The 10,967-nt window shown below is 42.9% G+C and overlaps 1 protein-coding gene across 2 annotated transcripts in view; it reads left to right on the top strand.

Annotated features, from left to right (window-relative positions):
* The window catches only part of RAB3B (RAB3B, member RAS oncogene family), a 79,603-nt gene extending 69,369 nt beyond the window's left edge, over positions 1–10,234 (top strand). For both annotated transcript variants that reach the window (XM_004476495.3, XM_004476496.3), the window contains exon 5: positions 6,394–10,234. In XM_004476495.3, the coding sequence (XP_004476552.1) occupies positions 6,394–6,581 (188 nt within the window). In that variant the 3' untranslated portion in view covers positions 6,582–10,234. The remainder of the gene's footprint in view (positions 1–6,393) is intronic.
* The last annotated feature ends 733 nt before the right edge of the window (positions 10,235–10,967 follow it).

The raw sequence follows: 10,967 nt of genomic DNA on the forward strand, positions 1-10,967 counted from the left end.
TAGGTATTGATAATATCTATCTTTGATGCAGTGTCTTATAGTTTATAATGTCTATCACAACAGTTCTTGTGACCCTTGTTCTCCCTCCTAGTAAGGAGGGCATTATCATCAGCTCATTTTACAGATGAGGAAGCTGAGTCAAGACCACTTGTGCTTCTTACATACAATGAATTGTATCAAACTTCTGTATCTTTATTTTTTTCACTTTAAGATTATGTAACTTTTCTCAAAGCCACATAGGTGGCAGAGCCAATACTCAAATTCAGAATCTTAATGTATCCATTATATCATCCAACGGTGTTTTCTCAAAAACCTGCTAAAGTTTCTCTTCAGATTTCAACCCACATCCACAGTCGCTAGTTACATTTCTTTAGATTATGTTGTGGTGAGACATAATCCAAGTCAGGGGCTTAGACAATAAATGTTTATTACTCACATTACATGCCAGCTACAAATCAGCTCCGACTCTCTCCATAAATCTTCTTACTCTAGGATCCAATCTTGGATGGATTAGCCAAATGAAGCCTCTTAAAGCTTCTGTAGGGACTTGATATACATCACTTCTGCCCACATACAACAGCTAAAGTGAGTCCTATGATCAAATGGATCTGATGCTGATGGAGTGGGAGATACTCCTCTCATAGGGAGGCTGTATTCATTAGGGTTCTCTAGAGAAACGGAACTGACAGGATATGTATATATATATACATATATACACGTATATGCAAATATTAAGGCATTTATTATACGAATTGACTCATGTGATGATGGGGATTAGTGAGTCCGAATTCTGTAGGGCAGGCTACAAGTTGGAAACTGAATGAAGATGACAAGGAATTCCCCAGGAGAAGCCGATTGTCTGAAGTAGAGGTAGAAGTTATGTTTTCTGACTGCTGAAATCCATAGTTCTCCCCCTAAGGTCTCCAACTGATTAGATGAAGAGACTCCTCTCATCTAACTGCTAAGATTGCTGAAGGCATTGATTGTAGATATAATCAGCCAGATACAATTAACTGACTAATGATTTAAATCCATAGAAAACACTAACAGAGGGCCAATGCTGGTTTGACCAAACAACTGGGCACCATAACATAGCCAAATTGTCACATGAAATTAACTACCCATCACAGAGGCCCTGAGAGTCACTTAGTGATGGGTGGTGATATTAAGTTCTTTTTATAGGGAGGACAGTGAATAATCTACCACACTCAGTGAACACATGCTGGACTCTGGGGACACAGAAATGAAATAGTTCCCCACCTTCAAGGAACTCAATGACCAAGGAAACAAAATAATGAAGAGATAATTTCAATATTCTTTGGGCAGATGCCTGTTTGCAATCATTCTTTACCTTTTCCTGTTCTATTTCTCTCCTGCAACTGCCTCTGGGGAGTTAACCTTTGCAGACGTGTCCCAGGTTCCTGTGACTGTGGCTTCTGGTTGGGTTCAGCCAAGGGGAGATAGACAGATGATTGGAGGTAGGAAAAAGGGAGAAATGAGGATATTTCCTCTCCATCCCCTCCCATTTTGACTTGCTCTTCTAGCAGAGGCTGCTTCTCTTCCATGACTTCTGCTCCTATGGTTCCAGCTTCCTTTGGCTCCAATAATAAGTTTTCCACTGTTGCTAATCTCTGGGTTTCCTTACCATTCTGTTTAGTGCCTCAGTTCTTCCATCACCTGTATATCTAATTCCCTATGGTTTAAATAGGAATGCTCCCATATTCCTAGTTGGAATCTGACTTAAACAATGGTGCAAGATGCATGAGAGTACAGGAAAGAGGTACATTGTATGTTCTGAGGTGGTGGATGGAGTGTGGGAGAGAAAGATCAGAGGAAGATTCCTAGAGACAGTGATTCCAGAGGTGAGTATTGAAGATTATTAGGAATAGGAGTTACAGAGTAACAGTATGAACAAAGGCATAAAGTGAGAAAGCATCGATGCTTCTGGGCATAATGTCATCCAGGAAGATGAGGCCAGGCCATTGCAGGGTCTTAGGTGTTGAGCCAAGGAGCTGAATAATGTACTGAGTCCTCTTTCAGTTCCAGTGACACAAATCCAAGTCAAAATAGCTCAAGGTATAAGAACAGGGATATAGCTGAAGTAAAGTAAAGAAGATCATTGGAAATGATATGGTCAAGAAATTAAGAGGTGAGGGTATTGGATGGATTGTCCACATGAAACCTAAAGTTCCCAAGAATGAGAAGAAGCCTGGGATGGAGAGGAAAACTGTGAGTCTCTTGCCAAAATCATCAGTTGCAAGAGGGGCATGAGCTGATAGGTAACTAAGATAAGGTGTCAGAGCAGGATGGAGAAGGGGTTGGAACACAAAGGTGCAGGAGAAATGTTCTGGAGAAGTGTCAGGGATGAGGAGAGGTGAGTTTAGCTGGTTGCAAATTTCTGAATAGAAGTCTGGAGTCAAATTCAGAAGTAGGTACTGTGGACAGCCTTTGGACAGGACAGGTAAACACATTCATTTTGGGGATGAAAAACATCTCAGATTCAGTTAAGGATTGGGCCCCACTAAAGACAGCAGAAATCTCATTGTTCTGAAGCCAATTAAGAGAAGCAGGGACTAGGAGCTGGTCTGCTTAATTGGCTGTCATCTTCCTGACCTCACTAGATTCTCAGTTCCTCAGATTTCTTGTTAATGAACCTGAGGAAAAGGTTATCATCTGGACATACTGGCAAAAAGGTTTCCAGGATTCTGATGGTAATTGGGTAGGGGTGTGTTTGGGGTTGTTCTGCTTACAAAAGCAATCCATGAGCTGGTTAGGCCATGAGCTGGTGACTCGAATTAGAATTCTCACACTGCGAGTACCTTTGAGATGAGAATGAAAACATCTTGGCATGACATGAGCTCTCTATGTTTGGCCAACTATGTCCTCGTCTCTCACCATTTTGAACTTTCTGCTCTTATACCAAACTGCTATGGTCCTTAGAGCATATACCAAGGGCTGTATTTGTCCCCCCTACCTTCTCTCATGCTACTGTTCTACATATGCATGAGCTCACCACACACACACTCACAATCACATGTCTTTGTTAGTTGACATCTGCTTAGGAATCAGGTTTTCCAAGAAGCCTTCTCTGACCCCAGGCTGGATAGATGCCTGAGCTCTGACAATTCCCTGTGCTTTCCACCATCCCAGTGATTATCTCTATAATATTGCTAATGTTTATATGTCCATCTGCCACACTAGACTAGTTGCTCCTCAAGGGTAGGAACTATGTCTGATTCACCTCAGTGTCTCCAGTGCCCAGCGTGGGGGTTTTAAAGACCTGCACCCCCTATTCTCTCCTACCACTCTCTCCCTCTCCTACATATACCTTCATGCCTTCTGGTTTGCTCTACCTGGATTAGAATGTTATCATTTCTGTTACTGTCTCAACTGAAAGCAGAACAAGGAAACATAAGGGATAGAGCCCTGGCCTCTGCCTCATACTTGAGCTTCAGTTTCCTCTTTTGTAAAATACAAGTGATAACCCTTGCCTTGGTCCACATTCCTAACAAGATTGTTTTAAAATTGCATTTATGAATTGTTAAGGACCATGCAGATATGATGGATTGACATTCACGTGTCTTTTATACACCACTAGATTTGGGCTCCCCATGTCCCTGGTACCAAGCACAAGACCTAGCACAAAGTCAATGTTAATAAAGGCCTGGTCTGATTGATCCTCAATGATGAAGAAAAAGGTGGTCTCCTCAAAGGCCCTGGGAAATGATGGAGGGACAAGGAAGCTGAGGCGAAGGGTGGGCTGGGAACATAGGGGAAAGGTGGTAACTCTCATGTATTCCCCATGTCAGTCACTTCACATATGTTTCTGGATTTAATTCTCATTACTACCCTATGATGTAGGTAATATTCACACATTCTACAGATGAGCAGGCAGAGGCTGAGAGAGATTTGGCAGTTTGCCCAAAATCACACGTCTAGTAGCTGACAAAGATGTATTCAAATCCAGGCTGTCTGGTTCCCAGGCCTCTTCCCACTGCTCCACCTGCACAATGTGGCATGTCCACCCCTCAGTGCCAATTCCTCAGAAGGGTTTGTGTCCCTGGTCTTGACCTGTATCCTGTCTTTATCCAAACTGGTGGTTAAATCCTATTTCATTCTTTACCTTTTGTCTCTTTCCTAGGCAAGCAACACACCCTATCCCCACACTCCCCAAACATGTCACTTGAGATGAGTAAGCCAAAGGCCAGAAAGTCAATTTTTTTGATAACCTTTTTTCGGAGGTACCGGGGATTGACCCCAGGACCTTGTACATGGGAAGCAGGTGCTCAAACCACTGGGCATACCTGCTCCCAGAAAGTCCATTTTAATGATATTTGTTAAGAAAAAGCTACATGCCAGAGACTCTCTGAAGCAGACTGGGTTCCTATGGCTTGAGGATAATGAGCCAGCAGCCATCTCCTTCATCACATGTTCACAATTAGCAGACACTTCTGCAGCTTGTCTTTCTCAGGTTGGGAAATGGCCATAGAAGAGGCTGTGAACCAGAGGTAGTCTGGCAGGAGCCCTCAACCTTCCAGCAGAGAGGCATGGGGGAAGAGGAGTCTTGTTTTATGTTGGAGCTTTGGCCCTATCTTTGGACAGTGGGATAACAGGGAAGGCAGGAGGGGGGAGAAAAGAGACCCCCTCCTTTGTGAGAGAAGATTATAAAAGAGGGAGAAAGAGATGAAGAGGAGGTAGGAGGAGCAAGATGAAAGAAGAAGAGCAAAAAGAAATTGTCATTATAACATAACTTTTTGTACAGCAATTTATCCATCGTCTTACTCAATCCTCCCAACTGCTTTCAGCAGGAAGACATTGTTTTTATTCCTATTTGACAAATGAGGAGTCTGAGACTCAGGTTAAGTGATTCAGGAAGGCAAAGTGAACTTGCCCCAAATAAGACATTTTGGTAGTCAGATAAAAGCAAAGGAGGTCAAAGAGCCTTGTAAAAGCAGAAAAAGACATGATCAGGGGAAAATAATGATGTGAAAGGGAAAATAAATGGGAGGCAGGACTGTAAATGACTTTGGAGCAAGCCAAACCTGGATCTAAAACCCAATACACACTAACACAGGAGTGTGACCTTGTCTGAGTTACTTAAGCTCTCAGAGGCATTATTTCCTCATTTATAAATTGGAAAAAATGATATTTATCCAAAAAGCTATTTTGAGGATTAAGTGAGATGATATTTGTAAAGCTCCTAGCAGAGTGTCTGACATACAGTATGTGCTCAGTGAATATTAGGGATCCCAAGGAGAAAGTGTGAGTAACGTAAGGGGAAAAGGAGCCAGATAAAGTAGAGGGAGAGGTAAGCTTTTGAGAAGAAATAAAGAAAGGATTAGAAGGGAGGGAAAAAGAAAGGAGGAAATAGGCTGGGACAGGCATGCAATGGAGAGGGCAGATGTGCTTCCAAGATGTGCTGCCATCAAAGTGGCCAAGAATCCTCAGGAAGAAAGCAGCCACTCTGTCTGAATCAGGAGGACCTTGTCTGTACCAAAACAACCAAGTTCTGCTCATCATCACAAAAAGTTTTGTCAAGGTTCAAAACAGACAGGATTGTCTCACATTCAGATGCAATTTTCCCTGGACCTTATGTTGGATTTGTGAGGGAGGGAAAGCAATTCCAGTGAAATTCAGGGAGAAGGAACTCCATTGAGTGGAGATAAGCCAGGGTGTTGTGGATGGGAAGGGCAAACAAAGAATCACTTTTTCAGTGTGGATCTTAGGGTGCTTCCTAAAGCTCAGATTAGAGTTGGCCAGGTTGGCCTGGGAGGCAGGAGAAAGAGGAAGAAAAGCCCTGGTCTAAAAGACCAAAGCCTGGTCTTCTTCCATTGCTGCTTTACTTATCTTGGGCAAGCCATCTTACTTGTATAAGCAGTGATATCCTACCAGACACCCCGCTTCCCCAGGAGTGACAAGAGGTTCAAATGAGATAATGGATGTGATAAAAACTTTGAAAACTATGAAGTGCTGTGCACAAGTTTTTATTTATTTACTTTTTTGGTAAACACCCAATGAACTGCCTTCCCATGCCAGGCCATACACTTTACATGCATTGTCTTGTTTAATACTTGAAATACTCTATAAGGTAGGTGGTAGTAGGAGGTAAGATCATCCCTATTTACAAACAGGGAATTGACTCATAGTGGCTTGACCTGGGTTACACACCTGGTCAGTGGTGGAGCCAGGATCTGTATGACTCTAAAACCAGTTCTCATAATCCCTGCCCTATACTGATTCTTTGAAGTGGAATCCTCTGTCCATGGAATTAGGCCTCCTTGCTTCATTTCTGAGCATAAGCAGTATTAATCCAGAGTCCTGGGGATGAGGGCACAAAGAGGTTCTAGCTGAAGGGAAGGGAAACATCCTCACCTATATCTCTTCTCTCCCCAGGGTTTGACTTCTTTGAAGCCAGCGCCAAGGAGAACATCAGCGTGAGGCAGGCCTTTGAGTGCCTGGTAGATGCCATTTGTGACAAAATGTCTGATTCACTGGACACAGACCCGTCTATGCTGGGTGCTTCCAAGGGCACACGTCTCTCAGACACCCCGCCGCTGCTGCAGCAAAACTGCTCATGCTAGACAATGCCCACCCTCTTGGCCTCTCATCTGTGGCCCTGCACCCACTCTGCTTCTCTCTCATTACATTCTGTCCACACCCAGTTCTGAGCAAGCTGAGCCGCTGCTGTTCTTTGCCCCTGGGGTTCTCTGCAGATGGTCCCTCCTTTACAGACACTCAGCACCACACTGACAGCGCAGGTCATAACATGGGTGGAGGTTCACTTTACAAAAGAAGACTTCATTTTACAAAGGGGATTTACCACAGGGACCTGTTGAAAAGCTTGACTATTTTCTGCCTTTAAAATGAGATTTCCTCCATTTACTGAAATTTGACACACACATTTTGCAGGGTCTGGCTAACGGTGGGGCCCACCTGCACAGCTAATCCTATTAAAGAAAACCTCTCCAAACACAAAATGCTTGTTTCATGTCAGGCTCCCTGTGGGACTTCCTCTCATGGCAAGTTAAGCTTTGACTCCCAAAGCCCCAGGTCTGTTACCAGGGATGCCCACAGGGCTTGGGCAGTTGCTGTGGTGACAGACCAGAGCTAATCTCTAGAGAGCTCAGACTCTCTAATGATGCTGAAGGAGCAGAGGCTGAGTCAGAAACACACGTAGAAGAAAATGTCAAAGGTTCCTGCTATCTGAAAGAGCAAGCGAGCTCAAGAAAGACAAAGAAAAAAGAAAAACAGACAAGATAAAGAAACAGATTGTGAGTTTCTGATTTTGCTGCTTTCCAGCTGGTCCTTAAGCTGTGACAATTCCATAAAATTGGCCATTGTTTCTTAGATTCTGGAATCTGAAAATTTTAGAGTTGATGAGATCCCCAAATTTACCTAGGTTGACTAGTCAGTTCTAATCTTCCTATCTCTGACAAGTGGCCATCATGCCTCTCAACCGAATTTCTCCCTTCCAAAGCATACCTTCCTAGGGAGCAGATGTGGCTCAAGTGCTTGACTTCCTGCTTTCCACATGGGAAGTCCTGGGTTGGTCCCCTGGTACCTCCTAAAAACAAAAACAAAAACAAACTACAAGCAAACAAATGAAAAAAACCAACTCAGGGGAGCGAATGTGGCTTGGTGATTGAGCGCCGCCTTCCAGCATATAAGGTCTTGGGTTCAATCCCCAGCCCTGTACCTAAAAAAAGTAAAATAAAAGCACACCTTCCAGACAGGGGGGAGCTCATTTGTCACATCATCTTTGTGCAGCTCCAAAGAAAGATCAGAAAGTTTTTCTTGATGTAAGAAGATACCTGCCTCCTGGAAACTCTGCTCCCTCTTCCCACCCCATTTGTACCAGTTCTGCTGTCAGAGACTCTGTAGTTGCTGCTCCCTTTGCCTTGTGACGTCTTTAAATGATTTGAGAACAGGATTGATGACTCCTGGGAACTGCCTTTTCTCTAGGTCAAACAGCCCTAATTCCAACTGCCATTCTTCACAGGGTCTTCTTCCATCCTGCCCCTTTTCTCTAACCTATCCTTCAGTCACTCCTGATTGGTCCAACTAGGGAAATGTGATTCAAAGCAGAAGAAATCTAAGGGAGCATACCCTGAAAAAATTGGGAAAGCTGAACTTAGAGGTCACACTCTCCACCCCTGTCCCCTGGGAGTGAAACTTTAGTGTCTGCCAAAGAGCCAGATGTGAAACCACTTCTGGTGAAAGCCCCTTGATTAAACATCTGGGCAAAAAGAAAGACAAAAAGAGAGGAAGAAAAAAAGAAAGAGCAAAGAAAGAATGAGAATGAAAAAAAAGAAACTCTGAGGCCAGAAACAAACTGAATGGATTAGTTCATGATTCTAGCTTGCTTGGTCTTGAGCACATTTGGTTTTTACCTGAAGTAATGACATGGAACTAACAACGATTCTCTGAAAACCTTTCCTCCTTGCCCTAGCCTGAATCTCCTGTCTTCCCCTGCACGAATATGCCACCTCAAAAGTTGAGAGTAGGGACCTCTCCCCAGTTTTCTCTCCATTTCAAATGCAGCTCATCGGTCCTAGGAGAGTTCATTAACTAGCAATAAGTCCAACAACTAAATAAAAGAACCATGCAGAGTTAGCCCGGTAGAGATACTGCTTTCTTTTGGTACAGTACAGAGGACAGAGGTTTGGAGTAGGAATCAGGTGACCTGGACCTGTCATCATATCAAATTGAGTCTGGGCAAGTTATTCCCCTTCCCTGAGTCTCGATTTCCCCACTTATAAAATGAGGGGATTTATTTGGATAATCTTTACGGTACCTTCCAGCACTAATAACTCTGACTTTTTTTTTCCACCCTCGTCATTTCAGTTGATCCACAAAACAAACCTGAAAGATAAGGATTATCACTCCAATATTAGTCTACCTAATACTGATGTAATACTTACTATGTTGCTAGGTGTTATTCCAAGAACTCTGCGTATACTAACTCATGTATCATTACAGCATCTTTGTGAGGGAAACACTATAATGACCTTCATTTAAAAATGAGGAAATGAAGTTCAAAGAGGTTCTCTAGCTTAACTAAAGTCACATAGAGAGGATATGGTAGCTCTGGGGTTCAAACCCAGGCAGTAGGCTCCAAAGTCTGTGCTCTTAAACACGTTCTATACTGCATCTCTTATAAATAAACTGAGATCCAGAGAGGTGAAAGAAGTGGCCAAGATTTCATTGCTAGCGAGTGCTCAGGCCACGTTAGGATTTAATTCTAGGGCCACTAGATTCCACATCCTTTAGAGCAAAGATCAATGTCTTTAACAAATTGCTCAGCTACTCAGACTAATCTAAAATGATGGATATCTAGTGTTACAGGAAAGGAGAGTAGGCATCTGATGCAACAAGGTCCCATGGACCTGAACAAAAAATGCCCTGTGCTTCTCAGGGCCAAGTGCTGGCTTTTCTTGTATCCTACTCTATCAGGCAGCACTTATCTGGCTCCTAACCAGTGCTTTGGAGCCTCCTCCATACTCCAGCCATGGGGCATTTTGGGAGAGTGACTTGATTAACTTCTTTGACAAAAGAAGAATAAAGTCTCTTCACAGGACAGAGGTTCTGGATGGTCTCTTTATACTGTAAAGTCCCATGCAGGGTCAAGGATAATTAATGTGTTCTTTTGGTAGTATAATATACAACCCAACACCTATGTAACCTAGTATTAGGAATTCAGATAGAGCTCCTCATGAACCCTGGATATTTTAGTACCTATATCAAATAATCTTTTCTCTCCTACTGAATATCCAAGCAAAGACAGATTTTTTTTTTTTTTACTTAAAAACTCAAATTCTTTAAAACAGGAGAGCTAATTCAAGGAAGCAAGCATTTTCACAACAGATGGAATCAAGAGTTTAATGTTACAGTGGCAAACTGTTCTATTGAGAAACACATAAACAGACCTGTTGGTTAGACGGCAATTCCCCTTCCCTGCTCTGTGACCTCATTCTGCTGAGTGGAAGGCAGCGGCCTCCTGCTGATTGCAGTACAGTGTTCATCAATCCCATTAATAGCGCAATTAGCCACCAAGGTTCAAGCTGCATAATATACGTTAGTGGCAACTTGTCCCAGTTTTCATCTTCCTCAACAGTCCAAAAACTCTTGATCTCTAAAGAGGCAAAAGTAGGCCAGAAGTGTAATACAGTATTGTAGCTATTTACAGAATCTGTTTTAAATGCATGTGTGTCTGTAAATACAAAGTGATTCGTGACTTCTTGTTGTCTCCTCAGTCTGTAGCATTAGTAACTTCCAGGGGCAGCAATGGGAAAGAGTGAATGGAATTGTTACAAACTCATTGAATATCAGGTCTGGAAGGGAACTTAGAGATCTTGTACAGCCTCCTCATTTTACAAGGTTGAAGTCCAGAGACAGTGAGGACATTTCCTAAGTTCACTCTGAAAGTACAGTAATGATGGAGCCAGGACTAAGGCATGGATCACTTCTACTAAGAAATTCAACCTATTCCGACTATCTACTAGGGGCCTGGCATGCTACTATTAAACACAGGATAAACTTACATATGAAAACCAATTATCCCTGCCTGGAAGGTACCTATCGTCTATTGGAGGTGGTATCTCTGAAATATTATTCCAATTTGATATGCAAGAAAACTGAGCCTTGGAAAAGTTAGCATGCCCAAGTCATCCACTATTATCATTTCAACCCAGTCTCAGTCTGACTCATGCTCTTTCTTTTTTTTTTTTTTAAGATTTATTTATTTATTTCTCTCCCCTCTCCCACCCCCAACCCCGGTTGTCTGTTCTCTGTGTCTATTTGCTTCATCGTCTTCTTTGTCCACTTCTGTTGTTGTCAGCGGCACAGGAATCTGTGTTTCTTTTGGTTGCATCATCTTGTTGTGTCAGCTCTCTGTGTGGGTGGCGCCATTCCTGGGCAGGCTGCACTTTCTTTCGTGCTGGGCAGCTCTCCTTACAGGACGCACTCCT

The sequence above is a fragment of the Dasypus novemcinctus genome, chromosome 9, assembly GCF_030445035.2.
Source record: "Dasypus novemcinctus isolate mDasNov1 chromosome 9, mDasNov1.1.hap2, whole genome shotgun sequence".
NCBI classification, from domain to species: Eukaryota; Metazoa; Chordata; class Mammalia; order Cingulata; family Dasypodidae; genus Dasypus; species Dasypus novemcinctus.